Source organism: Agelaius phoeniceus, chromosome 6 (assembly GCF_051311805.1).
Source record: "Agelaius phoeniceus isolate bAgePho1 chromosome 6, bAgePho1.hap1, whole genome shotgun sequence".
NCBI lineage: Eukaryota > Metazoa > Chordata > Aves > Passeriformes > Icteridae > Agelaius > Agelaius phoeniceus.
The window spans coordinates 46567534-46592500 of record NC_135270.1 but is presented as its reverse complement, the minus strand read 5'-3'; the positions used below and the strand labels follow the sequence as shown (position 1 = coordinate 46592500).

Here is a 24967-nt window from a genome sequence, read left to right as displayed (position 1 = left end):
TTTGCAGACTGCTTTGATCTTTGCAGTTAATGGACTTCATTACTATAAAATCTGGACTCTCTCTAAAGAACTGTTGGAACTTTACTTCTTTACAAAACTGAAATTTCAGACCAATATTTTAGAAGATATGTGTATATTTTTGGCTGGTCTACTTCCTTTTGGACAGGAATTGAGACAGATTTTCTCTTCCATTGTTTCTAATGCTGTCTTGTTTACTTTTGTCGTAGCTGAATATTGCATACTTAAAATAAATATAAAGCAATTTTTAAAATTCTCATAGGCTTATCAGCTAAAGTTGCCCTTTCAGTAGCTTTGCTTACTGAAATGTGTGAGTTATTTCTGAACATAAAGCTAGTGAGATGTGTAGGTAATTAAAAAAACCCAATAGTGTGTATGCCATTTAGATATGTATCATGTTAAATCAAATATAGTGGCTATGTGGCTATAATATCTGTATTTTAATACTGCATGTATCATCTTTGCCTCTTTGTTATCCTGAAGAAAACGTGTCAAGTGAATTGAAGAAAATGGGTTAGGTTTTGTTTCCTGATGTTTGCCTTTAAAATAAGAATTTATATTAAGTTTTCAATGGTGTAGCATGATCATTGTTTTTCTTAAGTTTTATTTCTAAACTTAAATTTTAAATCAATCATTCTTGGTTTAAAAAATAAAAAAAATCCCAGATGTGTTTTGCATTGTTGTATAGCAGCTGAGTACTAGCAACAAAGGGCCTAAAGCAATCCTAATAGAGATCATGGGAAATCTTCATGCTGACATTTATCAGAGTTGGACCAGGTCCTAAGGCAAGAGAATATGAAACTAAGCTCTTCCTAGGGATGAGAAGCAGCATCACCATGATCATCAGAAGGAAAACATTCCTGCAGCAATTCACTTTCTGTTTATCACTTGTGGTTCATTCTGCTTGTTTCGAGTTTCTTTCCGTTTCTGACTTTCTCATATTTGAAGCCTGTATTAGTTGCACACTGGTTTTCTCCAATCTGTGTATGTTGTTAAAAGTAACTTTCTTCTCTCTTTAGGCAGGAATTTTCAGCATGAATGCGTGTGAAGAGGGGTTTGCCACTGGTGGCAGGGATGGCTGTGTTCGCTTGTGGGACTTAAATTTTAAACCAATTACTGTGATTGATCTCAGGGAAACAGACCAGGGGTATAAAGGTAAAGAGAAGTTTGTTGCTGTCAATATACCAATAAGATAGGAAATTTATCAGTGTTTTGAACAGGAAAAGACTTTAAAACCCCAAGTGTTGTTTTATGTATGTTACCATAAACTATTTGCTAGAAATAGAATAGATCATGCCCACTAGTATGAAGGCCACAGTTACTTTTACAAACAGTACATATGATAATGATGTAGACACAGATTTAATTTTTAATGCATATTGTTTCTAGAGCACGGCAGTTTTTAACAAGGAACAGTAATGCTTTAAGAGAACTTGAGGCAGTGAGATCTACAGTGTAAAGCAATGGAGTACAATAATTTCATTTGCTAGTTATCCAAATATCCTTTAAAACTATTTGGATGTTATCTACAGTTTTGTGAAACTTAGAACACTGCTTACTTGTAAATATGACTTCAGTTTCAGTTCATGTCATGCTAAAACTTTACATAGAGTGTTTCTATGTATACAAACATGTACTGAAGCACTAGTGTCACTTACAATATTGCTTTTGTTGACATTTGGTTTTCTTCACCCCCAGTCACTTTTGTTATTTTCTAATATCTTGCCAAGAATTTGAAAATGTGTTAGAATGTCTGATAGCAATGAGATACTCAGGTATCTCATATCTGATTACAAGTGAAGTCTTTGTATGGTATATTTGACATGGCATTCCCACCAAGATTGTGAAGTATTGCAACAAGATGGAACACATTTAATTTTAAATATGCCCTGCAGTAGAGTGGCTCTGTTTTAAATTTAAATTTACTCAGCTGCTGCTTCTCAATTTTGATGCATGTAGCTGAAAGCTGTTTCATTCATTTTCATTCTTTCAGACTTGTTCTCACCTCCAGTTGCCTCCTTTACTTCTGATGTAACAGACTCTTACCATAAACTTTTGGCTTGTCAAATGCCCATGGCAGAGCAAGAAGTTTTAAAAAAATCTTATATTGAATAAAATGAGTTTTCTGACTCTTTTCCCTTCACTCTTTTTTTTTTTAAATATATACTTCTGAGGATTGTCTCTATGACCTGTTCTCTTGCTCATTTTCTTAATTGCATTTTCTGCTACTTCACTGTCTTACATCTTGGTATAGCCTATATATATCCTCCAAGTTGTCATGAAAAAGTTTATGTTCCAAGGGCAAGTATGCCACTATCTATGAAACAGATAAAAAGAGTAAAAGAAGTAAATCCAGGAATAAGAGAAGGGATATGGACATTTCTTGACATTTTCTTGCTTTTGTGCTTCGTCTTTTGCTACTTTACTCATTTTACAAGTTCTGAGGATGTATCTCTCAGTAACAATCTCTTCTACAGGTCTCTCTGTAAGAAGTGTTTGCTGGAGAGGAGACCATATACTCGTTGGGACACAAGACAGTGAAATTTTTGAAATTGTGGTGCATGAGCGCAACAAGCCTTTCCTGCTGATGCAGGGGCATTGTGAAGGAGAGCTCTGGGCTCTGGCTGTCCACCCTACAAAACCCCTGGCCATGACTGGAAGCGATGATCGATCTGTCAGGTTAATTTTTTTTCTTTGTTAAACTGCATACAGTTTTAGGCAATCAACTCATTTTGTAGGTAGCCTAATTGAAATGTATCCATTTTAAAGTTAGTGAAATGTTGCATTGATGTACTCCTACAGTTAAGTTACCCAGGAAATGAGTGATCCTCAGTAATAAAATACAGTGGAAGTATGTATTTCCCAAAACTCCCCATATATGAAATTTGAAAACGTTTTGTTTGGGCTAACACTGAGCACTCAGAGACAAGTATCCTTTAAGTCTTTCCTTTTCAGGAGTTATGTTAAGCATGCACAGCTTGCAATGAAAAAAATATGGGATAAAAACTTTCACATTTTACTCTTACCATATTTACTTTTCCAAATGCTGCAAATTAACTTTTAATGTGTGAATTTCATCAAACCCAGTCCATGCATTGTAAACAGAATATAAATGCTCAAAAAGCGCACCAAATTACTCCCTCCTACATGTTCATCTCTATTCCTTTTTGCTCAAAACTGCCTTTTGTTTCTTATAAGTTAAATGTGTTGGCATTTTTGCTGAATATCTTGAGTGCAACACAGTTAAACAAATCAGTAATTCAATTATTAATATTATTATTACTCTCAAATTCCAGATATGATTGTAAATAATAGATGTAATCTACCTTGCTATAAAACCTCACATATTTGAATATTATTAGTTATAAGGAGTTATCAATAATGAATTCATAATAGGAAAAGTTGTTTATACTCATCAAAGTCTCTAATTGTTATTTAATATTTCTGGCAAAAATGATTAGCAAAATAATGGAATTTTTGCAGGAGTGGTCTAAAAGCATTTATTGTCATATGCTATAATTTTTTATATTCAGAAAATCAAAGTTAATCTATCCCCACATTTTCATATTAGAGATATTTCTGCCTTTTAAAATATAAGAATATTTCTTACTGTATGCATAATTCACACTTAGGTTTTAGATTTTCCTTGTGGAAAATTATTTTAAAATAGGGACACTGCCATGTCCAGCATTGTGCAAAAATGGAGGGCTTCATCTTCTCTCTGACAAAGCTGCACACCCATTTTACATGAGAAATAATGGCTTTGTTTTAGAATCTGGAGTTTAATAGACCATGCTCTGATTGCCCGGTGCAACATGGAGGAGCCCATTCGCTGTGCCGCCGTCAGCACCGACGGAATCCATCTTGCTCTTGGCATGAAGGATGGCTCTTTCACCGTGCTTAGAGTCAGGTATGGTACAAAACTTAAATATAGATATGTTATTAATGTTTTGATCTCTTGTGGCCATGCATGTGGTCATTTGTGTTTTTGTTTTAAATTGTCGAGAGTATTCAGATTTTTTAAATGTGTGCTATGTATGTTCATGTTGTTCTATAACAACCCATTTGAAAAAGTATACTGGCCTATTTGCAGGGAATGGCAGTCTTCTAGGAAATGTTTTACTTTAGGTTTTATATTTATGAATTATCCTTGAACTACTAAGAAATAAATTTTCATCACTTTGTAAATTGTTTCTACGTGTTGGAATTCTGCTGTCAGCACATCATGCATACAAAACAAGTACTGCCTTGTGCTGCTGTGATCCCACAGCTTTAAAGGGAAAATGAGATTTGTGTCTCATGTCAGTGAAGTTTTCTTCCATGGGTCAATAAAGATCTCATAATTTACTTGATGAAATTTTCTGGTGAACCCAGCTCGAACAGTTCCTTTTGTTCCCTGTCCTTCAGCCAAGTGAAGCACCTTCTTGTGTCACTGTTTCCTTCTTTTTTTTTCCCCATGAAGCCCTAACCAACTCTAAAAACAGCAGTGTTGTGGTTGCAAAGAGGACAGTTAGGTTCAATATATAATTTCACAATCTTGTTCGTTGTTTAGACTGGGAACTTGACAGTATGATGAGGCTCTTCTCTACTTATGACATGCTTTCTTTCATACTACAGAGATATGACTGAGGTTGTTCATATCAAAGACAGGAAAGAAGCTATTCATGAACTCAAATATTCTCCAGATGGGAATTTCTTAGCTGTTGGCTCCAATGACAGCTCTGTGGATATATATGGTGTTGTTCAGCGATACAAGAAAGTTGGGGAATGTATTGGATCCTTAAGCTTCATCACACATATGGATTGGTCCTCAGACAGTAAATACTTACAGACCAATGATGGCAATGGAAAGAGACTTTTTTACAGAATGCCAGGTAAGGTTCTGGGTTGCCTTCATGCTATTTGTTACTTATAACAGAAATAACATATAGTGGTTTTGTAAAAAAAAAAAACAAATGTAAATCCTGGTTCAAAGCATGGGGGTATAGATGAAGGGTTTTGTAAGTTCATAAGATTATTTGCCACATTTGAGTAAGTGCAGCATTTTTCTGTCAAAGTTCCTGAAATACTTTTATCCTTATATGTTTAGTCTTCTTTCCAATGTATATTTTTATACTAGAGATGCTGCCTTATAATTTATTTTGTTTCTTGAAAATAAATTTTTGCTCCCACTTTTTTAGAAGAATTAAAATGCAGCATTTAAATTAAATTTTGCAATAGCTTAATAGCTTTGTTCTTATAGAGCTTGGATAATAAATAAATTATTATTTTATTACACTGAATGGTTTTTAAAGTGTGTGGACTAATAGGTATGTTGCAGCTCAGAAGAGGCATTTGGTTGTCTAAAACTATGCAGCAGACTGAGGAATTCAATTTAAAAGAGCTTTTACAGTGAGGAACTTTGTGATAACCCTATTATTGCAAGTGTTTTCAAAACAGTTTTCTTGAAAACTTGACTGAAGTGTCCCACAGTCTTGAAATAATTTCTGTTAAGGTAGTTCCTTCTGTAGAGGACATGCACATAGTGCTACCTTAAAGCTTGAAATTGAAGTAGTCCTTTTTAGAATATGCCAGTGGCAGTATTTATCACAACGTTTTACTTCTGTCTGTTGCATACACTCTTTACGTAATATTCTGTATTCTTTCCACTCATCTTTGTAGTATTTTTATTTGTAGTAACTGTGTATTATCACCACTTTTTATCTTGTCCCTTCATTCTTATACAGATTTATAAAGATTTATGCTTTGCTCTGTACATTATTCACAGATTCTTGGAGCTTTTTATGATTCTCTGCTGAAACATTCCATTCATTCTATGCCCAACTTTGATTCTGTGCATTGAATGCAGCAGAAGATGTGTAAGAAAAGATTGTGAGAATTTAATTAGACAGTAACAAATAGACACAGAATGAGCAATTTGAAGTTGTAAGACAGCTTTCAACCTGGAGTTTCTTCATATGTTAGAATGTGGGATTGTGAAACCTTGTTTATGAAAAAAAGTTTATCAAAGTCAGTGGAGTTAGAGGAATCTCCCATACATTTCAAAGTAATGATCAAATTGTGTAACACTTGAAATTCCACAATGAATTAAGGAGCTCAGAGTTGTCTGTCACAAGAGCTGCAGGACTTAGTTATGGATATTAGCAGTATTGTTGATCATAGTTTACATGGGTTAGTGATTGAAAGGCTGAGAAGTGGATTGCTGTCCTGCTCACCTTCTGCAGGTGTGTGTTCAGTCTGACTCACAGCTTTCACCTTTGCTTTCACTGTTCCTGCATTGCTCCAGCCCTTGGCTTCTGGCCTTTCCAGAACACACAGAGCACACTGTTTAATGGGCCTTTGGTCTGACTCAGTTCCTCACCTCTTACCTTGTGAGATTAGGACAATCTCACTACAGATAGAGCTGGTGTGAAATAATGGAACAAGGATCTAAGCACAAAATAGGTGGTTTTAGTAATTTGCAGTGGCCAGATGTGAGTTTTTCAGTTCTTGCTCTAAATAATCCAAGTTTCTACAATCATTCAGCAGCAGAATTTTTTATGAACTTTATCTCAGAATGATTGCATGTATAAACATTTAAAAAAGTAACACAGCCTCAAGCAGATACCAAGAAATAATAAAAACTATAAAGTACCAAACCTGTGATCTTCTGTTAAATAGTCTTGAGAAGTCTTCTTACTGATTCTGTCAGTCATAATAGGCAATACTAGATCAGGGCCATTTCAGAAGTCAGTTTTTAATTCTGTTGTACTTGGTTTCAATTTTTAGAGAGTTTTTAAAAATGTTGCATTCTTTAAAATTACGTGAGCTAATATTGAGAAATGGCTCTTTATTTTTTGCTTAGGTGGAAAAGAAGTAACAAACAAGGAGGAATTGAAAGGCATTCAGTGGGCATCATGGACCTGTGTTTCTGGCCTTGAAGTTAATGGAATCTGGCCCAAATATTCTGATATAAATGATATAAATTCTGTGGATGCGAATTTTATTGGTCAAGTTATGGTTACAGCTGATGATTACGGAATAGTAAAGCTCTTTCGGTACCCATGTCTAAGAAAAGGTAGTGCCTTTTAAATTCAATTATATGCATATTTTAAAATTGTGACTATTCAAGAAAAATGTACTAGAAGACTGGAAAATGAAATGGTTTTCAATATCACTTTTTTCAAAATGAGTTCAACAAAATGTGGGAATACCAGTCTTTAAAGATAACACCCAAAACGTTAATTTAAATACATAAAGGTTGAAGACATATCCTAAGACCTATCCATGCAGTTGTAGCCAGCATTAAAATTGAATGGTGTGGAGAATGAAGTTCTTCAAACAGCTCTGAAACAACGAAGCCTTTCTGATCTAAAAAGATTGCTTATAATGGAGTGCTGTTAGGAACTTAATTTCAGTAACTCATCCAATGACTGTGTTGTGGTTATGTAGCCATGAAAATGTTGACTGGATGTAGCTGTACTACTACAGCCAGTTCTACTGCTAAATATGGGAGGAGATGAATTGTCAGAAATGCTTAGCACTGACATTGTACATTGGGAACTTGTGCTACAAGCATGTATATGGGGGTGTTTTCATAGACTTAAATATACATGATTTAAATAACTGTATTTTTTTCAAAGTAGAAGTAATAATTTTACTTTGTAAAAAGTAAAATAAAATTATTACAGTGAAATTTTTTAAATCTCTGGTACACCTCATATGGCATTATCATATGTCTTCTGTTCTTGTGTTTGACTTGATTAAGTTATTATATTTTGGAACCTAAACTAAAAAATGTATCTTATAGACACATTGAAATTTGTGAAAACTGCAAAAAAATGTTGCTATTCATTAAAATACCAGTGTTTATTAAACACTACTTTTTCTATGGTTTCTTTAATATGATTTTATGGGGTGATTCTGAAACATTTACTTCACAAATATTGAGGGATATTTTTATTCTTGTTCTAGGAGCAAAGTTTAAAAAATATCTTGGTCATTCTGCTCATGTCACAAACGTCAGATGGTCTCATGATCACCAGTGGGTTGTCTCCATTGGGGGAGCTGATCACTCTGTCTTTCAGTGGAAGTTTGTTCCCGACCGCAAGCTGAAGGACACTCTTCATATAGCACCCCAAGGTAAGGAAATAACTGAAAGAAACACCATAAAAGGGTGGAAGGCAGGGAGGCTAAAAGAGAAATAAAATTCTTTGGTGATGGTATTGAAATAAATATTCAAAATTGAGAGTCTGCTCAATTACAACAGTTGTTGTTCTTTAAACTTTGGAGGTGCCTGAAGCACCTGATAGAGTTGTCTAATATTTGCCAGTACCCTGTGGTCCTGGTTTGGCATTAACTGATCTTTGGTGAGGATTTAAAAAATCTGTGCGCTGGCATTTGGCAATGGTCAAAGCATCACACCTGTGTGTTCAGCCTAGCAAGGGTATGAAAAACCTTCACTGCTGTGACTCTTTTACAAAGAAAAATTTTAAAAGTTCAAACATAGATAGGAATTTCTGAATTCTGTATATATATCACCCTTTACTAAATTGGCAACAACTGCACGCTCAATTGTCACTGGAAAAATACGGTTTTATACTAATTGTTTAAAATTTTGAAGTATTTAGATGATAGTGTAAGTATTATAGCTGATTTTTTTTTTTTTAGGCAGAATATAGATGTTTAGTGTTTGGGAAAAAATGAAGATCATGTTTCCACTAGTGACTAATTAAACAGTTATTCTCATGTGGTTCCTAAAATCAAAACAGTTAACTGAGTGCCTCCCTTGGAAATTCCTAAAGGAATTTAGAGAATCATCTGGGGAAATGAGAATATAGTTACAATAAAATAGGCTGTTTCACCATTTAATTGCTCAGATCAGATGAATATGTATCAGTGTATATTTAGCATACAGGTAAATAAATACAGATGCAGGTCTGAACTTCTCAGTGAAAAATGCACAAGGAGACAGTAATAGGCTCTTCCTACATGTCAAACTTTGTGTCTATACTTTTTCTCTGCAGTCACAATAAATTTTTCCTCTTTCTTCCTATCTATAATTTTTTCCCTCCTCCTAACCTATTTGAAGAATTTCTACTTGCATCAGTGGCTCACTTTAACATAAGTTTCTCCTTGGACCCTTTGTTAATTTTGTGCAAGTCTTAGTTTCTGCTTTATACTGATTATTTAATTATCTTCTTTTTCCTTTCCTCCTACATTAAAGCTCATGAAATTATTTTAGTTAATGAAAACTAACTCACTCCAGCACCCAAAATTATTGTATTTATGGCTTATTTCCTATGTGGCAGCAGAATTGTTCTGGTCAATTATTAGCATGTTATGTTGTAGCTGATAAGCATTGATAATCAAATCAGAAACTTTAGGCTGTTAGCTTAAATTTTCTGGCTTGTAATTTAGGTTACTTAATTTTTTATTTCTGTTTTCTTGGTGACAGAGAGTCTGGTTGATTCTAATAGTGATGAATCAGATTCAGATCAGTCTGATGTTCCAGAGCTGGACTCTGAAATTGAGCAAGAGACACAGATCACCTATCGTCGACAGGTAAAGATTTTAGTTTTCATGGCAGTTGGAAGCTTCCTAGTGTTTATGTTGGTCATTTATGAAGACTGTTGAAATCTCAGGACTGAGGAGATGGCACGGGAACTGACCAAAACCTTTAGAAGTTTTCTTACCTCATGTATTCAAAAGAACAAGCTTATTAACATAGAATGATTAATTAATAATTACAACTAAGATATTAATAGTAACAGAAAAAAATTATTACATGTAATCCTAGAATGCAATTTACAACCAAGTTGCACTGTATAGTCACCAGCTGTAGGTATTGGAGGGTTTTTTTCAGTTATGTATGCTTTTTCTTAAAGGTTTACAAAGAAGATCTACCTCAACTTAAAGAGCAATGCAAAGAAAAAAGAAAAAGTGCAGCTTCTAAGAGACGTGAGCGAGCCCCAGGGAACAGTATAAGACTACATTTTGTTCATGGGTATGCAAACTAGCATTCTTTAAAATATACAAGCAGACTGTTTGATTTTATAGACTGGTGTTTATAATTTAATAATCTGATTAAAGACTTTTATGCCTGTTGCTTTATGATTTGCTATTTTTATTTATATCTATAGAAATAAATTTAAGCAAAATAAATAGAAAGCTTTGATGCCAGCATAGTAATTCTACACATGAATTCTGAAGTGAATTTGAACTCAAACTTTAGCTGGTACTTGTTGCTTGAATACAAGTGACTAAATAAAGTATTCAGTAATCTCACCCATACTTTTCAGTATCTGGAAAGCAGTAGTTCTCTTTGATGTATGATTTTGATAGCTAGAACAGAAACTTCATGTAGTTGAAGATGACTGGGTTCTGGACAGTGGTGTTTCTAGCAGTGATTTATTAAAAAAAAAAAGTATAAACTGTTTGTACCTAGTTTGAAACAACTTACATGGTCCTTTCTTAATTTAGGAATTAAATGTAATTCTTAATAGGTCTAGTAAGTTTGTTAAAAATGAGTTTATTCTTTTTTTGGTGCTATTTTGAGACGCAGAATGACTTTTGGATGCATCCTTGAAATCTTACAATTTCATCTTTAGTATTAGTAGTTTTTCATAATTCTTCGTAAGTGAAGAATTTTTTATCAGAAAAAAGAAGTGGTGTTTTAAAGCAAACTGGTACTAGATGTTACTACATTAGAATAATGATCAGAAATATAAATTCTCTTGATATAAAGTAAAACCAAAACCTTTATTCAAGTAAGATGTTGCAAGTCAAGTTTTCCTTTCGAAAGATACCTCTTTGCAGGAAAACAGCTTCTTTTCAGATCTAACTAAATGCAGGGAGAAGTTACTGATACTGCCTTTATAATGGCACTTAAACAATTGTAGTAGGTTCCACATGCAATGCTTAATAAATTAATTGGCTAAGAATAGTTAATATTCAAATCAGAAACTTTGTCTGCAGAAGACATATAGTAGCTTTGAAAATTATGACAGCTGGGAAGCTTGGTACAGAGCTGGGGTTTTTTATTTCTCTTTTTGGTGCTTCCAAATTCTCAGTTGAAGATTTTTCTATCTGTAAAGAGAATGCATTAAGGTGGGTAGCTGCTGTATGTAGTCTCTAAAACTTGGTCTAAGGATAAAACCAAATGATCCTGAAGAAGATGTAGCACAAGCAAGGGCCCTGGATCTTTGGTATTATTGTTATTTCCTTCACAACAGAAGTGAAGCTTGACCTGAATATCCAGGAATGACCAGAAGTAGAATGTCCTGTTGAGTTCTGTCTGGTTACCCTATGGGCATCAAGAAAACTAATGAAGAATCCATGCTGAACAACAGATTTTTCTCAATGTCCAGGCTGTTAACTTTAAAGTGACCCACATCCAAGTGAGTAATAGGCATATTCTCTGATTCAGGAAGTCTGCTTTGCTTCATCTTTCTTTAGCTGCAATGGAAATGTCTTGGATGTTCCTTGAAAATGTAAGAAGTGGTGCTTTTTTTTTTAATTAGGGGAATCGGAAGCGCTTCTTCCTTTCTTGGTTTTTGAGCTTGTTGGTGTTGTGTTTTGAATTTGTCAACTGCCGTGAATGACAAACTTTTAAAAATCTCTTGATAACTTGTAAGAAACCTCTTAAACCTCTGGTTACTTCCTGTTTTGGAAGGTAATAAAATTCAGAGTATGTGAGCCACATTCTGACTAACATGGATGAGGAAAGGACTTCTATTAAGAGGTTCAATTGTGTCTTTCTCTAAGAGATCTGATTCAGTCATGATCAGAAACACTTTGTTAAATTGGTGTACAAATTTGGCCTCTTTTTGATTATTCCTGTATGGTGGCTCAGAAACATGAACTATTCAGAAGAACCTTTTTCTTGGACTCAATACTTATTATGCTTTCTTTTTGCTGGCAGGAAATAAAGATGCACATGTAATACTCACGTCCCCTATTCTCTCAGAGCTATGCTGTTGAATTCACAAGAATGATTTTTTTATATTTTTGAATATTCATAGAATCATAGAATTATTTTTCAATATTCAAAGTATTTAAGCACAATCTAGTTTGAATTTCAGGATATTCAATAAACTAACCTTACCATAAGATCAAATTTGGTAGCAGTTTCAAGATGACATGGGAATGCTCTGTAAGGAGAGCCTTATAACATCTTGCATGGATTCCTACAAACACCTGCAAATAGCATCTGAAGGGAATAGCCTATGAGTGGGTCCTCTTGAGAAAACTACTGCTAGGCAGAATATTTTTTTTAAAAATTAGGTCTCCACCTTTGTACTAAAGACTCTGTTCTCAGTCATGTTCATTTTGATATTTGATTCTTCTAGAGATTTTGAGGGAGGATTGGACTACATGTGGAAGTTTCCCACATATATTTTGAGGAGTAACATGCAAATTTTGAAACTCTTACAGCATTAGACAAGCAATGGACCTTGACTCTTTTCCCAGAGAGGACAGTACTTGTGAAGTTGCCTGTTAGCTGGATATAGATGTGTAACTTTCAGATGTGGGTAGGGTTCAGCTTCAGGTTACAGAATTCACAGTGATGTTCCCAAAAGGAAATGGTTTTATGTGTATATCTAAACTTCCATCACAGTCATTGGAGATTCAGTCAGTAATCAGTGGAGCACAAGGAGTGATTTGGCTCAGGTAAAATGCAATGCTGGTGGTTGGCCAGCTGAGCAGCCCTGCAGGTCCAACTGACTCTTGACTACAACAGTGTTGATTAAAATGTAGGAGTTAATGTATCTAACAAACCTGTGAGCACCTATGTTTACATGTCTGAATCTCAAATTGAATGCAGCCCCTGCTATTCATGACTTTGGTAATAGCAATTTCTTTTCCCTGTGTAGCACTTAGGAAGCTACATCTTCTGATAGTTACTGTATCATTAACTTGAATCAATCCTGGATAATTAACTATGGCATTCTTATTTTTATTGTGCCTTGTTATATGTTATTCAGTAACAACAATACAGAGCTTGCTTTCATTATTATTTAATTTATCGTTGCTAATAAAGATGCCTTGTAAATTTCTTTGGTTTGTTTTCTGCATGTGAATAAATTATTTCTCTTAATGCTTTTTTAGAGATTAGCTAGTAATCTCAGTTCTAAATTGGGTTAATAATATGGAGATGTAAGTATTTTGGAACAGTGTAGAATATTCTTAGGGAATGATCTTCTACATTGCAGTATGCTTTTCATTGCTGTTTAACCTAGTCCCATCACTTTCCCTCTGGCAAAAAGTACCTTTATTTTCAAGGAGTTAGTAAACTGGCCCAAATGTGTTTAATATGGTGACAAAGAGTCTTTGTTGGCACTAGTTAAATTTTGGCAAAATATGTTGTATTTTAATTGTAAACGATTGTACTAATTTTTGTAATAACTAGAGGAATTTAACTAAGATTAACTTCTATCACAAGAAGTTATGAATAATAAGAACTATTTTCCTGCATCCTAGATACATTTTGGATATTTTGAGTAGTCCTGTGATACATGGCAGTAACGTACTCAGTTCCACTAGGTTTAATTTAGGGTATACAGGCAATTGTTCTGATGAGCTGGGAAAATTCTGAGTTTCTGGGTTGCGTGTAGGAGGACCTGAAACCCTTTTGCTGTCTTCACACCTTTTACTTTTATAGGTGACTGCTAAGCTTGCAAGAAATTCCTCAATGTCCAGTATTTCTTTCAGCATGCATATTTTCATAGATGTTGGTTTTTGTTGTTTGTTTGTGTTTTTAATATTTTCCTTTAGGGTGAATATTTGGCTTTTTTTTTTTTTTTATTACTTTGTGCTCTCAAAGAAAATCTAGTATGTTTAGCAGAGCACAGTGCAGTGTGAAGCACAGGAAAATGATGTCTGAGCAATTATAGGTTCAGGTATCTTTTTTGGCACTGTGCCTGCCTTTATAATCCCTGCCCCTCACCGAGTGTTGTCATGTACTTAAAATGGTGATGTTACATACCATGATAGGTTTTTTTGTTTCCTTTTTTCATAGTTACTGTAGGTCATTGTATATTCTGTTCCTTAGAAACCTAGTGGCTGTATATCTAAGAAGGCTGCAAGCAGACAGCACTCTGGGTTAGGCAGAAATCAGCTTCCCAACATCTGCATGTGCTGCTGTGGGGGGAGGCAGTTAGTGAAGGATGCGGGTGGAGGGAGAAGAAAACAGGACTGAAGAGCCTGCAGTTGTACTCTGAGTCTAGGTTGTTGGTCACTTTGAGAAGAGCAGGGAGACACAGCTGAGCCTCAGATCAAATGTGAGGAGAGATTCTGCTAGAGATCTTGAAGGGACAGTAACTCAGCAGACACCGAAAAGTTGCTGGACTAGGACCAAATCAGAAGTTAAGAGTCTGCTTGTGAATACCAGTCTAAACAGTGAGTTGAAGGGAGCCCTATTTAAATGCTTTATTTCTCTGCTATCACAGTTTTCACCGGTTTAAGAAGTTCACTTTTCTTTTTTTGTGATCTAATGAGACCCAGCTTTGGACTTCACAGTATGGCAGACAGTACAAAGCTGGGAGGAGAGGCTGACAGACCCAATGGCTGTGCTGCCATCTGGAGGGACCTGGGCAGGTTAGAACTGGGCAGGGAGGAATTTCATGATGAATATTGTATTTCAGGAACTTGCATCCTATTTTGGAATTCTCATTCCAAAATGAAATGCAAGTTCATGGAACACAATATTCTTCTTCTGGGGAGCAGTTGGCCTGGATTGTCTGCTGGTCCGTTTAAAAACTTTGTGTGGTGATCTTAGTAATTTTTTCTCTAATCACATACAATGACATAAATACCATTTTGTGTATTGTAGGTGAGCCAACTGAAATACATTATATTCAAATCTGTTCCAAGTATGTGCTCTGCTGTTTTCCAGTGATGCACAGATCTAGTGTTTACAAACATGGATTTGGGGTGTTTGGAATATTCATTAAACTGAAGTTGGTCAGCTGCCTTACAGATTCATTACTTCCCCAGTGCATATGGTTGCACTGTGTACATAAGGAAAGATGGATGTAACTTCATGGTCTTAGTCACACCTAGGAAGAAATGAGTGTACAGAGATAGTGTATACAGACCTTAGTTGGGAATTGGCCTACTCATGCCAGTTCCTGTATCACTACGAGAGCACAAAGTTCAGAAAAAGAAACTGTTCTATAAAAAAGGCATTTTTTTCTCTTATCAAGTTTCCAGAAATGGTCATGTTTTGCTACCTGATTTTTGAGCAGTAGGAAATAGCCAAAACTAATACTTTGGACATTCTTTACTTAACTACATGTTGCACGCCCAACTTCTCCATGTGGTTTGAAAAAATTGTTAGCTGTTACTTTCTCTTGTAAACTAGCTGTGGAAAGTAACAATCAAGTGCCACTTTTAAACTAGTGCTTCTAGTACTGATGTCTGAGTAGTAAATTAGATTGATAAATTGATGTTCCTTTAAGAATGGGAAGTATATTCATAATTGTAAAACCCCAAAACAGGAATTGGTAAGTAACGGTGAGTTTTACACGCACAAAATTCACCAGCATGACTTGATGTCAGTTTCAGTGTAGATGTTTATGGCTTTGGTGGACCAACCTTTTTTGTTGCCTCAGTTACAGGGGCTATGACTGCCGGAGCAATCTGTTCTACACGCAGACGGGTGAGATCGTGTACCACGTGGCGGCACTGGGGGTGGTGTACAACCGGCAGCAGAACACGCAGCGCTTCTACCTGGGCCACGACGACGACATCCTCTGCCTTGCCATCCACCCCCTCAAGGACTACGTGGCAACAGGCCAGGTGAGATTCCTGTTTGTCCACAATAACAATCTGGAGCTGTTACTACTGAATTTAGAAAGGTCTTGGGGAAAGAGCATCCAGTGTATGTTTATTCAGATGAAGGACTGCATTTCTGTTGCAGATGGAATAGTGGTAAAAAATTGACACAGGAGTGTTTTTTACATTTATTTGTATCATGGTAAGAGTATAGTCTCCATAGTTTTTCTGAACATCATTTAAAACTAAGAATAGATTAATATTTTTTATTTGGCATTATGTTGCGGCTTCTTGACAAAAGGTAGAGGAAATATGCAGATAAAATATATTTTTTTAACATCTGCTTTGTGAAGTTATCTATATTAGCATTGCATTCATTTACTATTTTACAGTATGAAGTGAGCAGTTGTTGTTAGTCTGGCATTCCATTTAATGCATTATGTTTTTCATCATCACCTATACACAAACTGTGTACTGATTGTGCATACGACAAAGGAGTGTATGTTGCTTGAATTCATTTTGTAATACTAATAATAGTTAATTTTATCTTTTGCTAGATAGTTATTTTGGATAAATTATTTTCACTCATGTTTTCAAACAAACAATTCTTCCGGTAAATATTTATACACTAGGACTTGAAGGTTTGAGCTGATATTTCATGGTTTCTTATTTATGCTTATCATTTTTATCATTGTTGCTCTTGTTATTGTATAATAAATTGGAAAATATATGAGCTGAATTTTTAACTAGAAATAAGCTTTTGTTTATTATGCTCCTGATTTCTATAAAAATGTTGAGATTAACGTAACTCTGTGGGTCAGTTAAGAAATTAGCCCTAAATATAAGAATTGAGTTGATTTAATTTTGGAGTAATAAAGGCTGTGAATAAAAATGTCCCTGAATTTACAATAACTTTTGCTGTCAGCAGAAAGATACACTCCATTATATACTACTTTATACATACACATTGCATATTGTTGTATACTATGTTACACGAGGAAACTATTAAAATTACATGAGGTAATGCAGTAATCAAATTCCTCATACCACCCTGGTTCAGAGCTTCCTGATAGTGGATGTTCTGAAAAGCTTTACGAATATTTCACGTTAATTTTGTGAAAAAACCAGAAATAGATCCTAGTTTTTTTCTGAGACTTAAATTAAAGAGAGTTTTGTTCTGGTTTTGCAACCCTTTTATTTGTGCAGTGTGGTGCAAAACCCTTGGAATTGCAAATAATCTTTAAAGTGCTGGCCAATAGTGCTTTTGTGCATAGTTGAAAATAATAAGTTATATTGCATTTCTTACCAGGTTTGTTGCCTACACTAGTGCATTTCTGTGCCACAGGTGTCAGTGTATTAGAATCTGCCTTGTAATGACAGCAGGGAGCAGCAGAAGTCACCTTGATTTCTGAAACGTAGAGAAGCTGACATACTAGCAATAAAAATAGCCTTTTATTTTTAGACAGGGAATGATTGATGAAAAATTGATGGAGTAAATATGCTACAGTGCAATCAATGAAGAGCTTTTTTTCTCCCCCCCACAGGAGGACTTTAGTTAATTGTGAATAATGTGCCTAAGTCAGCTGGGAAATAGTCTTTGGGAAGCAGCAAAAGGAATAATATTCTGCTGGCCAGACAACAGTAATACTAGGCAAATTCTATCACTGTAATTTTTTTTCAAATACTTTTGAAGTATTCTTAATACTTTTTAAACAACTGTGTGAAATAACTGAGAAATGAAAAAAATGGCTATGAATATGTATACTTTCAGGTTGGTCGAGATTCCTCAATACACATTTGGGATACAGAAACAATAAAGCCACTCTCAGTATTAAAGGGCTATCACCAGTATGGTGTTTGTGCTGTTGATTTTTCAGGTAATAAGTATTTATTTATTTATTTATTTATTTATTTATTTATTTATGTATTTACACTTTCCCTTTTCTGTGTGAAGATACAAGATAATCAGTTCTACTGAGAAACTGGGGGTTCCTTTACATTGCAAATTTTGTATTTAAAATGTTCTCAAGTGTTCAATGTCAAATGAGAGTTGCTGTGCTATAATGAACATTCATTAGGAAAACCTCCTTTGGAGTCTTGCACATAGGAAATGCAAGAACAGCTACTGTCCTGTTTAACAGCTGAGCTGAGCACTTCAGAATTTCTTTTGGTTGTATGAGGCAGGTGTACAGATCTGGAGTGTTGTGTCTGCTTTACAGCTGTGTAAGAAGCTTTTTTGAGCAAATTGATCAGGTGTGCAATTTTTTCTTCTTTAAATGAAATCCTGAAAGCCATGTGGAAAGCACACTGAAACATTCAGGAAGTCCAGTCAGGGAGTTCTGTACAGAAACACAGGCTCTGTCTCCACTTTAAACTAACAGAAGAATATCAGTTAAATCCCTTGAGATTTTTACACCCCCTACATTGAATTCCTGTACCAATATTAAATTTCCTCTGCTCCACTAGCTTCTATTCATTCTTTAATTGTTTGGATTTCTTGGATAAAATCTCTGAACTCACAGCAACAATGTGTGAGCACAAAGATGAATGGTTTGAGGTTTTTGATGCTTCTTACTTTGGTTTATCCTTTTTCGAGATATGAATCTCATTTCTCAAATTCTGGCATGGATATATAGCAATTCCAAAAATGGATACCTGTCAGAAAGTCATTGATCTAGAGTGAGCACAAACAGCTTGTTTATTGAAAGTTTATGTGGAATGTGTGTCAAAACTTTTCCAAGACTTCATAGTACTACTAAGTTTAAGGGCATTTCACAAATTTGATGGTATGGCTTCAGTGCTTTCCTGTTCAGAAATGAACAGAGATTTTCAGAGTGAACATGAAATTTTCACAAGAACAACCTGTAGTGAATGTTTTTGTGCAACTATGTCAACAGCTAACAGAACAAGGGATTTAATATCAACAGAGAGCTTCTAAGTTCTAATTTGAGACAGGATAATTTAAAGTGCTACGCTTCATCCAAGTTTAAAAGCAAATGGATAAAAAAACATGCCTCTAAAAACACCATCTGCTTATTTACTTGTTTGTAAATTCTTATTATATTTGTGAAGTTATAATATTTTTAATATGGTTTCTTATTATTGCAACATAGTTATCTATCTACTCTCTTAATAATAAATGTATTATTCTAGCGGATGGGAAACGATTGGCTTCTGTTGGCATAGATGATAATCACACTATTGTACTCTGGGACTGGAAAAAAGGAGAAAAGCTTTCAGCAGTAAGGTAGGAATTTAACTATGTTTTAAACTCTGTACCTAGATTTACTATCAAATGTCAGTAAGAAAAATATATTCATTAAAAAATAAGAGTTCTCTAATAAATTAGCAGTTTCTATTACATACGTGATGCAGGCAATAACGTTTATGTAATGTTAAAAACTTTCTGTGGAAGAAGTAAATGAAGGTCTGATAGGCAACCAGAACTATTACAGTGGCTGCTCACCTGGTGAGGAAAGATGGCACAGGAGACATTGCTGTGTTCTGAAATATTTTCTTTAAAACTCTATGCATTTGTGTTTGCCCTCTTAAAGGTGGTGATATATGGCATGTTCAGATCTTTTTCTTCAGAGGTCACACCTTTCTTGGAATAGTCATTTGCAGTTGTTTTGCAAAGGTCTTTTTTCTTCAGGGTTCTTTCCATTTTCTTTCTGGGTCCTGACCAGCCTAATCTAACTTTGAAGTCAGCTCTGTTTTGAACAGGAAATTGGTCTAAGTAGTATACAAAAGTTAAATATTTCAAAAGTTTCTTTGTGTCTGCGCAGATTATTTAATACATGTTTATTAAATTGTTTTAATCTACAAGATAGAATTCTATTTCTAAGTTTGATTAATGTTATTTAAACCTTTGACTTTTTCTTTTCTCCTAAGGATCTATTGCTTTAAATAAAGCAGTGGTGTGAGTGGGTTTTGTCCCATTCTATCTGGATCCAGTGCTTATACTCTAAACGTTGTTCTAGGTAGATTTTAAAAAGATGTATTACTCTCTGCAGTACAGCTAAAAAAGTGTCAACTTCCCATTCATCCATTATTGCTCTTTAATTTAATTGACACTCATTTTATTTTTAAACACATGTTGAATTTCTTATCCACTAAAGAATGAAAATTCTGAATAGATGATGTAGATAAAGAAGGATATTCCGTTCCCAGTTACTTGTCAAAAGCCCAGGCAGCTTGGCTTCTCTGAAGATATTTATCTGCCTTTCACCTAATTTTTTTTTCAATTCTCCCACCCACAAATTGAAGGAATTGATTAGAATTTTTGAGAGCAGCATCTGTACTTTGAAGACGACTGTGAGTTTGGAAAGAAACTGTTTAATGCATTCAGCCACTAGTTCATCTAGTGGTCTGAAAGGACAGGAAATAAAAGATTATTGCCCCTTTTGAACAAGGAGCAAAAATTAGGGATTGGGTGCTCTTCTGCATTTTAAGTAAAGAAAAACAATCTATAAGCATTGCTTTGTATAGATGGCAAACATAGTTGAAAGCTGCTTTTCAAAATGTGGGACTGAAGCAAAGCATTAGTTTTATAGAAGCTAGTAAGAAATCTAAAACATAAGAGGTCTTAATGTTTTTAGAACTAACTGTAATTTCCATCAAAGATGTAATAGCAGCATAATTTTTTTTCTAAAAAACCAGAAAAAAATCAGCTAAATGGTGAATGACAATGGCAGTTTGTTTCCAAGATAAACAAACTTAAAATAAGATTTTTGACTTCACTCCTTTAAGTATCATTATGAGCCATCAAAGATCTAAATTCCTTATACCCAAACTTAATGGAAATACATTTTCTTTTGCAAAGAAAATGCCTCCTTGTGCCTCTTTGAAGTCACATAATTACTCATCTGCCTAGGAAACTGAAAAGTAATGAAAATAGAACAGGACACAGTATGTTGCTTCTTTAGTTTTCTACTTCCTCATTATAAACTATTAGTAATGATTTGAAAGTAAATGTTAGCAAGATAGAGCAGGTATACATAAAAATAAAACAAAAAACTGCTCCCAGTCCTATTTAAAAATATTATGAGTTACACTTATATTTAAATGATTTTGCTTTGCATTTCAGGGGAAGCAAAGATAAGATTTTTGTTGTTAAGATTAATCCTTACATGCCTGATAAATTGATTACAGTTGGAATTAAACACATGAAATTCTGGCGGAGAGCAGGTAAGAACACTTTTCAGAATTAGAACATATTCTTTTACCAACAGTATAACTATTTTCTATAGTATTAAATCTCATTTTTTTGGGGAGCATGGGTGGACTAAAAGAAAAGGACTTGTTGCTGTGGGTATGGTTATATAGTTCTTGTACTATAGTTGCAAGCAGATGTCTAATGGCTTGTTTTTGGTCTGAACCAGGAGGAGGACTAATTGGGAGAAAGGGCTGCATAGGTGCATTGGGAAGAACTGACACAATGATGTGTGCAGTGTATGGCTGGACAGAAGAGATGGCGTTCTCGGGAACCTCCACGGGGGATGTGTGTATTTGGAGAGATGTGTTTCTCATAAAAACTGTCAAAGCACATGATGGTCCTGTGTTCAGCATGCACGCATTGGAAAAAGTAAATAAACTGCTCATTGCTTTTTTTTATGTCTGGACAAAGAGTCTATGATAAAGCCAAACCTTTCCCACACCCAGGAATCCATGTCCTTATTTTCATTACAGAAAAGCCTTGCGTGGTCCCGATTCAAAGTAGTGTTTTATGCAGTAGTGCAAAATAGTGTTTATGCAGTTTCTTATTATGTAGCATGCTGTTTCTCAAACCCTTGTGGCCAGTGACACCTTAGTTATTTTCATAAGCTCTTACTAAAGAAATAGCAGGAATTGATTTAAGCATCAGTATGTTCAATGGAATATGTGAGATTGTGAGAGAGATTATGCTTGTACTATTTTGTAGTGTAATTACTGTCTACCAATAGATAAATTCAGTCTATATATCATTAACTACCTTCTCCAGATTCTTGGCTTCTTTTTAGCCCAGGAAAGCCTTTAAGCATGTACTTAAATATGGATGAGTGTTCCAGTTAGATTATTTTTTGTCTTTAATGTTGTGTGTCTTTAATGTTATGTTGGTGTTTTGCTGTGTTAGACCAAGTCACTCCACTTCCTAATATTTGCATTTCAGAAAAGTAGCATTGGACAACACATGTTATTCATACTACAAGAGCTGAGTGCTCCAAAGGAAAGAACTAATGATTTCAGTATTAACCATACCTGTTGCTTTGTTAAATACCTGTATATAATTTTTAAAGACAGGATGGCACAAATGTGCATATATTTTAAAAATATAAGCATTAATCAAATTTAACAGTACTAAGTCTTGTTTCGAGTAATAAGAAGAAATGCCAAAGTGATATGGAGGCTAAATATCTGGGAAAAACGCTATAATATGTTGGTTCTTATTTTTCTAGAATGGTAGAAGCATACAGGTTAGAACTTCTAAATCCAGGCCGGTGTACATGCACTGTACAGAACTGTGCTGCCTTCATCAGGAAGAGAAATCACTCATTCTGTTGCTCCTGTTCCTTTCATCTCTAACATCTGTAGCTCTGTGCATTAAAGTGTTGTATAGTCCATTTCAGTATTGGCAGAAATCACTGAAAAAGTAAGGAAATATAATAATCAAATATAACCGGTGATCTTTATTTCTTTTCCCCAGGGATTTGTCACTGGAGGAAAGGATGGGGTAGTGGCTCTCTGGGATGATACCTTTGAACGCTGTCTCAAAACCTATGCCATCAAAAGGGCTGCTCTGGCTCCTGGATCCAAAGGTAACACAGACTTTATCCCATGTTTTGTTCTATTTTTAAAGTACTTTCTTCAGAAATCTTTGCAAAATTGCTTTCCAAGTAAGAGGCAATCCACATTTGACATTATGAATACTAAAATAAATTTTTTTAAGCTTCATTGATTCTAAGTAAGTAATTTTTCTGTTGGGAGTAGAGTTGTGTGTTGTAGGGTCAGTTTGCACATTTGGTGGGTGCAGGTCATAATACTTAGTTTACTATTAGCCTAAATTAATTGGTCTAGCTGTAAGTTTCTTATCATCCAGGTGTTTCTTGCTTTGTTTTGTTTTTATTAAAGTGGGAAGCAAAAAGCCTCTTATATTTCTGATCATTAAGTATCTTACCTTATCTTTTTTGTTTCCGAGAAAGGAAGGAATTCAGAATTATGCTTAGTTTTGCAAGGTATTAGTAGCTAATTTTCTGTAAATGCCTATGTCTTTTGAAATAATTAAAGAACATTTTCATTCCTATTTTTCCCATTTCTACCACTTATTCTTGATCTTAATGCTAATTTACAGTTCCCAGTGTTTTCATTCTGGATAGTTTTTTCTCTTCCATCTCCTTCCCTTAACATTATGTTTGCTAGGTTCTAAAGTAGATGATTTGAGGATTTGCATCTCATTCTCATAGCTTGTTTACAAGAAGCTAGAATTGGAGGTACCATAATTGGAGGCAAATAGTGTTGTAATTGATAACTAACATGCACAGAGTCAGGCCTATTAAACTTCTTGATGTATTGCTGATCCCTCACAAATGAATCCAGACATTGTTTTGTGCAAGAACGTTTTCTGCAGTAAGAAAGTAGATTTTTCTACAGTGAGAATGTAATGTGCATAAGTGTGAAAAATCCTCTTTAAGGTATAGTTAAGAATCCTATCTTCTAACATTTTAATGTTCTAGGTCTCCTCTTAGAAGATAATCCTTCTATACGTGCCATATCGTTAGGACATGGTCATATTCTAGTGGGCACAAAGAATGGTGAAATATTGGAGGTGGATAAGAGTGGACCAATAACTCTGCTGGTTCAGGTATGTGTTAAATAGCAGTCAAATATGTCATACCACTAGCATGATTTTATTTCTCAAGTAAAGACTTGTGCCATAAGAAGCACTTTAACTACTAATGAAGTCAGTGAGTTACTATCACTTTTAGTTAGACTAGACCAGTATGACTCCTTAATGAGCAAGACAGAACATAGAATTTCATTAATAGTTTGTTCAATGGGTTTATCCTTCCAAGCAGACCAAGATCATAGATCTGTTTTGGAAAAATAAGAAAAGTGTCTGAAATAGTAGATCTTCCTCCAAATTCCTTATTAACTTCTCTTGAGTGCTAAATAAAAGTTGTCTCCTTGTCATTTGTTTTGAGATTTTACTTGTAATTATGTAAAAATAACTTGTCATACCAAGCAACTGCATATTTAAAAGATTGACTACTAAACAGATTTTTACATTGCATCAACATATTTTTTTATTTCATAGTTAAGTAAAAATCTCTGGACTCTCTCCTTTCTGAGTGGCCAGTGCAATACATGAAGAACTGTATTTTTTAAAAGAAAATGTTAGAACCTAAGATAAAGAAAAAAACTTGTTCACAGAATAGTTTGGGTTGGAAGGGACCTTTAAAGGTCATCTTGTCCAAGCCCCCTGCAGTAAGCAAGGACATTTTCAAATAGATCAGATTGTTCAGAGCCCCATCCAATCTGACCTTGGGTGTTTCTGGGGATGGGGCATCTGCAACATCTCTGGGCAAGGACTTCCAGTTTTACTGCCCTCGTCATAAAAAATTTCTTTCTTCTATCTAGTCTGAATCTACCCTCTTCTACTTTAAACCCATTACCTCTTGTCCTGTCACCTTACTAAACCTAACTAAAAAGTGGTTTAGTATTGTTTCTCATAAGCCCCCTTTAAGAGGCTGCAACAAGACCTCCCTTCTCTTCTCTAGACCGAGTACCCCCTCCTCTCTCAGCCTGACTTCATAAGAGAGGTGCTCCAGCCCTTTCACCCTTTCTGTGGCCCTCTTCTGGAGCCATTCCAACAGGGCCATGTTCTCCTGTGCTGAGGACTCCAGAGACAGACACAGTACTGGGTCTGACCAGAGTGGGTTAGAGGGGGAGAATCACCTCCCTTGAGCTGCTGCTCAGTTTCTTTTAATGCAGCCTGGGATACAGTTTGCTTTCCGGGTTGCAAGTGCACAGTGCCAGCTCATGTCCTGTTTGTTGCCCACCAAAACCTCAAAGTTCTCATCAGGGCTGCTCTAAGTCCATTCTCTGCCCAGCCTGTGTTTGTGCTTGGGATTGCCCTGACCCACATGCAGGACCTTGCACTTGGCCCTGTTGGGCTCCATGGCACGGGGCCCCCTGGATGGGCTGCCCTCCCTGCAGC

At 35.2% G+C, this 24967-nt stretch overlaps 1 protein-coding gene across 6 annotated transcripts in view; it reads left to right on the top strand.

Moving 5' to 3' along the window:
• Positions 1 to 24967, top strand: part of EML5 (EMAP like 5) — a 98765-nt gene that overhangs the window by 33076 nt on the left and 40722 nt on the right. For 5 of the 6 annotated variants that reach the window (XR_013182868.1, XM_054634768.2, XM_054634765.2 and 2 more), the window contains exons 6-20: positions 1038 to 1173; positions 2496 to 2697; positions 3791 to 3928; positions 4636 to 4892; positions 6863 to 7075; positions 7972 to 8139; positions 9455 to 9561; positions 9885 to 10003; positions 15612 to 15798; positions 17546 to 17651; positions 18928 to 19021; positions 20861 to 20961; positions 21156 to 21358; positions 22457 to 22568; positions 23484 to 23611. Coding sequence is in view for 5 of the 6 variants with exons in the window: in XM_054634768.2 (XP_054490743.1) it covers positions 1038 to 1173; positions 2496 to 2697; positions 3791 to 3928; positions 4636 to 4892; positions 6863 to 7075; positions 7972 to 8139; positions 9455 to 9561; positions 9885 to 10003; positions 15612 to 15798; positions 17546 to 17651; positions 18928 to 19021; positions 20861 to 20961; positions 21156 to 21358; positions 22457 to 22568; positions 23484 to 23611 (2271 nt within the window). In the remaining variant the exon portion in view is untranslated. The remainder of the gene's footprint in view (positions 1 to 1037; positions 1174 to 2495; positions 2698 to 3790; positions 3929 to 4635; positions 4893 to 6862; positions 7076 to 7971; positions 8140 to 9454; positions 9562 to 9884; positions 10004 to 15611; positions 15799 to 17545; positions 17652 to 18927; positions 19022 to 20860; positions 20962 to 21155; positions 21359 to 22456; positions 22569 to 23483; positions 23612 to 24967) is intronic. The other variant, XM_077180597.1, reaches the window with a different exon arrangement.